The following is a 6,515-nucleotide window of genomic DNA, read 5'->3' as shown; positions in this document are numbered from 1 at the left end:
TTTTTTTTTTTTTTTGCTATAAAACTTTAAAGAAATGCACTTTAAAGAAATGAAATCAATTCTTGAAATTTTAGTTATTTTCGATTTTTACGTTATAACTCGCCAATTATAAAAAACAGAAAAAGTTTTCAGACAAAAATTATTTTTTTTTATAAAAATTATGTCTTATAAAACATTTATTAATTGTTTAATTATAACAATTAAAAATAAATTATAAACAAAAAAATTATTAATTTTTTAAATTTGTTTTTCCACGTTTTTCCATTAAAAGTTTTAATCAGCAGCTTAAATAATATTTTTTGTTTTTAATAAATAGTTTTGTTATATACTTTTATCTTTTATTATACTATTTAACATGTATCAACGTACCAAATGAGAATAGAGAGAAAAAAAAAAAGAAATTTATATATATCATTATTTTATAAGACTTTTTTATTTTTAATATAGTTGTCAAACTTCTTTATTTTTTATCGAATAATTTATGTATCAGATAATAAACGGATTCAATAAGCATAAGTGAATAACGGACTATAATGATTTTTCAAAAAATATTATAAACATATAAACTTGTTACACCATGCACATTATATAATAATATGATTGCTATTTAGAGAATGAAACAATCATACAAAATTTTGTTGCAAAAAATCGAATTCTACTGAATTTTTAAAATTATTTGGTTTCTCATTAATATATTCACGCTTATACCATACATAAGCATATATACTATACATATAATATACCTATATGTAGTATGATTACATTTGTATTATTGTCGTAATACTTTTTATTTTTTTTGTATTATATTATATTATATATATTTTTGATTATATATAATACATAAAAAAAAAAGATTAACAATTATATTAAAAATGAAAAGATCTTATAAAATATAGATATATATATATATTATATTATATATATAAGTTTTTTTTTTTCTTTATTCTTATTCTTATTTGATATGATTTATTTGATATGATGATTATTTTTATTCTTATTTGATATGATTCAGTGTTTAATAAAAGACAAAAATATATAATATAAATTTGTTTATTTTTGAAAATTCAGTGAAAGTCAACAACACAACAAAGTTTATTTATTAAAAACAAAAAATTTTTTTTATATCGCATAGTTATTAGGCTATTGTTAAAATGTCAAAATTAAAATGTAAAAAAAAATATTTTTTAAATTATCAATTTTTTTATTTATAACTATTTTTAATTGTATAAACAATTAAATGTTTTATGAGATGATCTTCATAAAAAAATATAACTATTATCTAAACATTTTTTTTTCATATAATATTTCTTATAGTTTGAAAATTAAAATGTAAAGTTGAAAAATAGTCAAAGTTTGATTTTATGCTCTTAAAGTAATTTCGAGCAGCAAAAAATTGCATACATACCAAAGTTTAATAATTTTTTGAGTTTCCGGATTTGGAATCTTTTTTCGTAGATAATAATGTTTTTTTTGCAAATATCTTGAAAATCAAATAGCAATGCAAAAGAAAAAATTATTTAAAATATTATCCTTTTTTAACATATTTAAAGATTATCAAAATCGAGGAAAATTTGGAATTACTTCGAGTTACTAATTATTTTAATGTTTATTTTAATTTTAAAATCAAGGAGAACATATATTTTACTTACTTTTATTTTCATAAAAACAAAAATAGTAAAATAGATTAATAATGTATATAATGATAATATTATGAATGAAAGAATAGGAATGTAAAAAGTTTGATAATAAAGATTTTAGCTACTTATAATAAACATTTTGATTAAATTATCGACATTAAATAATCAAATATTTAATTAATTAAAAAAATTAATTAAGTAATTGAATTAATTTTAGCAATTTAATTAAATCTACGTTATACCAAAGATTACTTAAAAATATTAGGAATATTTAATATTGAGAAAATTTATTGTTTATCGAAAATTTCAATTATTTATCGAATTATTTTTTAATTAAACATTGAAAATTATTTTTTTTAATATATTTTTAATATATATTTTTTTAATATATTATTCATCATTATTATTAATATTTATTACATAGAATTATGTAATTATATAATTCTTACGCGAAATACAATATTTTAAAATGTTAAAAATAAAAAAATATAAATATTTACTATACTAAATTTTATTTATATCATACAATTTATAAATAAAACTTTAATTTAATAAAATTATAACAAATATTTATTTTTACACATTTATTTTATTAATTTTTTTAAATATGTTAAAAAATTTCTTAATACAATATTTCTTATATTTTTTTATAGGGTCAGGTGTTGACAGTTGCGAAAGATAAATTGATTAAACAATCAAACTTCAATTCTAAAAGAAAAACAAAATTCATTATACATGGGTTCATAGATACTCCCCTGAGCAACTGGGTTAAGGTAAGCCCATGATACATGATTAATTATAATTAATAATGATTAAATTGAAATTAAAAATTTCATGATAAATTTTATAATTCTTTTCTTAAAAATTATACTAATAGATTTTGAAAAATAAATGTTAAAATAAAAGTTAATTATTCAGAATATTAATTCATATGAAATATATAGGAAATGAGAAATGAATTGCTAAAACATGATGACTACAATGTCATCATAGTTGACTGGGCTGGAGGGAGTTTACCACTTTATACTCAAGCAACTGCTAATACCAGACTGGTGGGCCTTGAAATAGCTCATCTTATTAAACATTTACAGGTATAATAAATTTCTAAGCAAAAAAGCTAGTTATTTTTAAAAAATTAAAAAAGTTTTTATTTATTAAAAATTTATTAATAAACAATATTATAAAACATTGTGACTTAATTTCATTCTAAAACAAACTTTTAGATCACTTAGATTCATTTTTAGGTACAAATATCTCAAAAGCAGAGCATGAAGAAATATCAAATTCTTGACTTGAATGATGAAGAAACTAAAAGTATGTTTAAATCTATAAATTAAATCTATAAATCTTTTTTTTCACTGCTTTTCATATGGTGATTATTATTATTTTATTTATTTTATATTATTTATGATTTTAATTTAATTTATCTTAAGCATATATATATCTATGAAAAAATATGTAGAAAATAAATAAAAAATTTAAAAAATATGTATATAAAAATTAATCATATGAAAATATACAATTCTATAATTATTTTATAGATTAATAATTCTTTAAATAATTATATATGTAATATATATGTGTATAATATACATGTATAATATTATAATATATATGTATAATATATAATGTATAATATACATTATTAATATTATACATATAGAATATACATATAATGTATAAATAATATTTCTATAGAAGAAACGATTAAAAAATTGAAGTATTGTTTGTTAAAATATAGACAAATTATGGACTGGATCTAAATGATGTGCATCTAATTGGACATAGTTTGGGAGCTCATACTGCAGGATATGCTGGAGAAAAAATGGGAGGAAATATTGGTCGTATTACTGGATTAGATCCTGCAGAACCTTATTTTCAAGGAATGCCTAATCATTTACGATTAGATTACACTGATGCCAAGTTGGTTGATGTCATTCATACTGATGGCAAAAGCATCTTTTTTTTAGGTAACAAAAAAAATATATAAATTAATAAAAAAAGACACAATTCTTGAATACTAATAATAGTGTATATCTTCTTTTCATAGGATTTTTCACGCAACTTTATATCTTTTATATGCAGAATAATCAAAATAATCGATTTATATAAAGATTATAATAAATTAATTTAATAAAAAATAAACAGTGATTTTGCATTAAAAAAGATACAATGCATTTTGCAATTAATATATAAGAATGCAATTAATATATAAGAATGCAGAAAACTACAAAAATATATATTATTTAATATTTTTTTGTAACATTTTTTGTTTTGATTTTCAAAATTTTTAAAATTAACTTAAACTTAAATATTAAATTAATATTTGTTTAATAGTTTTTTTAATTTTGTTATTAAGAAAATCCAAGTTAACAATTTATTGCTTTTGAAAAAAAAACACATATTTATTATAACAACATATTTGTTAAACAAAACATAATAAGAAAAAATAAAATATATATACTTCTTATAATAATTAATATTATTTAAAAATATATATTATTAGATAATTTATTCTATTAAATTATTAATTATTAATATTAAAATATTAATTTAAAAATTATTTAATAATTTATTTTTAATATACTATTTTATAAATTATTTTCTTTTCTCAAACTATATTTATTTTAATTATTAAATCTTAATTAATAATAAACTAATTTAGTATATAATAAGGACTTCCAGGATATGGAATGAGCCAGCCATGCGGTCATTTAGATTTTTATCCAAACAATGGCAAAGAACAACCAGGATGTACAGATCTAAGCGAAACAACTCCTTCTTTACCTTTAACTCTCATTAAAGAAGGTCTGGAGGAGGCATCACGAGTGTTAGTAGCTTGCAATCATGTGCGTGCCATAAAACTCTTCATTGAAAGCATTAATTCCAAGTGCCAATATGTGGCCCATGAATGCTCCAGTTATGCCAGCTTCCTTAGAGGCGAATGTTTCTCATGCAAGAGTAACAATAGTCTTAGTTGTGGTATTATGGGCTATCATGCAGACACTAGTCCAGCCTTGATAGGAAGACAAGTAATGGGACAAGATCTTCTATCTTTGTTAGGCTCCAAATTTTTCTTTACCACAGGCAAAGAGGATCCCTATTGTAGTGAGTGTTAAATATATTATAATTTTAAATTTTAGGATTTTATAATGTTTATAAAGACTTAATTAATTATATTAATTATTAAAATTGTATAATATATTTTTGATAAATTTAAAAAAAAAATCATTATAATATTTCACAAAATAAAAATAAAAAGAAATCTACTTTTAGGAAAAATTGAAATAAAAATAGTAGATAATATATAATAGATAATAATAATAGTATAATAGTATAATAGTAGATAATTTAAAAGAAAATATTATAATAAAACATCAATAATTAATATATTAATTTTGATGAAAATTTTGCATTTATTATTTTACTAAATTAAAAATGAAAATAACATTAATTTTATATTATTTATCTACTACTTATAAATCATAAAAAAAGAAAATAAAAAATGAATTGAATAAGTTATATTTATATCCTTAAGTTTATACTCGTATAAACTTAAAGGATTAAAAAATTTTACTTGAAAAATTTTCGATTTTTAAATTACTATAATAATATTTGTATGAAAGAAATCGTACAATTATCTATTTGAAATTATTTTAAAAAATAAAATTTCTATTTTCTTCTCTAAATTTTTCATCATTACATTAAATTCTTTTAATCATTCTGAAATTGAATAATAATAATAATAGTGTTTTTTTCGAAAATTTTCGGAATTTACACAGTTTTACAAAATTTTATAATAAAAATTGAATTTATAAATTGATATATAATTTTTTTATTGTTTTATTGCACTTTTTATCTCTTTATATTTAAATATTTTTCTTCTTCCTTTAAATATTTATCTTATATATTACAATATTTAATTCTTACATGTTATATTGCAAATTTCTGGAATTATATTATATATTGTAAATAATAAAATAATACATAATAATTTCAAATCCTCATAAATTCATTGTTATTAAATATCGAAGCGTAATTATCAAATGATCTTCAACAATATTTTTCTTCTGAATATAAATATAATTGAATTAAATTAAAACAAAACCAAATTGTTATAGATAATAGTTTAATAAATATCTTATTTTATTATAATTCTTTCAATCATGGTATATGAGAAAATATATTTTTTTGAATGAATTATAATAAAAATATAATTTTTTAAATCATTTTATTTTGTGTGATATTTCTTTCTTTTATATGCATAAATTAATTTCTATATCAATACAATTTTTTTTTATTTTAAAAGATGCTGAAAAATTATTCTTTATTTTATAATATTATTTTGAAATAAAGGATATATTGTTATTTATATTATCAAAGATGAGTAGAAATTATAATATATAAATCATACTCATATTTTTTTATCTTGAATTTTAGCGAAGAAATTTGAAATACATAATTCCAAGTAGTTTCAAAGTCATTTCTAAAGCATGTTTCAAAATAAATCGTTTTATATTATTATATAGGATGTTTTACACCCAATTACAGAGAAATTAATTATTTTTCTTTTGAGACAAAATAAGTTAAAATATTTTTTTAAAAACAAATAATATAGAGATAATTGCATAAATAAATCATCTTATAACTGTGTCAAAATCTTTCTTTACATCTTTCTTATTTATTTCAAGATTTTTTAAAACGGTTTTAGAAATTTGAAGTAGTATTACAATTATTTGCAATACTTATTTGAAATTCACTAATATTATATATATATATTATTATATATTATATATTAATATTATATACTATATATTATTTATAATTATTTAACGATATATTATAATCCCTATGCATGAAATGATGCACTGTTACGAC

The 6,515-nt window shown here is 18.1% G+C and overlaps 1 protein-coding gene across 5 annotated transcripts in view; it reads left to right on the top strand.

The window, feature by feature from the left end:
• LOC102677213 (pancreatic triacylglycerol lipase-like) overlaps positions 1-6,515 on the top strand; it is a 93,917-nt gene that overhangs the window by 62,954 nt on the left and 24,448 nt on the right. For 2 of the 5 annotated variants that reach the window (XM_006617992.2, XM_006617994.2), the window contains 4 exons: positions 2,291-2,410; positions 2,582-2,728; positions 3,379-3,607; positions 4,314-4,745. In XM_006617992.2, coding sequence (XP_006618055.1) covers positions 2,291-2,410; positions 2,582-2,728; positions 3,379-3,607; positions 4,314-4,745 — 928 coding nt within the window. The remainder of the gene's footprint in view (positions 1-2,290; positions 2,411-2,581; positions 2,729-3,378; positions 3,608-4,313; positions 4,746-6,515) is intronic. The other 3 variants (XM_006617995.2, XM_006617997.2, XM_006617996.2) reach the window with 3 other exon arrangements.

The sequence above is a fragment of the Apis dorsata genome, unplaced genomic scaffold (genome assembly GCF_000469605.1).
Source record: "Apis dorsata unplaced genomic scaffold, Apis dorsata 1.3 scaffold_333, whole genome shotgun sequence".
NCBI lineage: Eukaryota > Metazoa > Arthropoda > Insecta > Hymenoptera > Apidae > Apis > Apis dorsata.
This window is presented reverse-complemented; position numbering and strand designations above follow the sequence as displayed.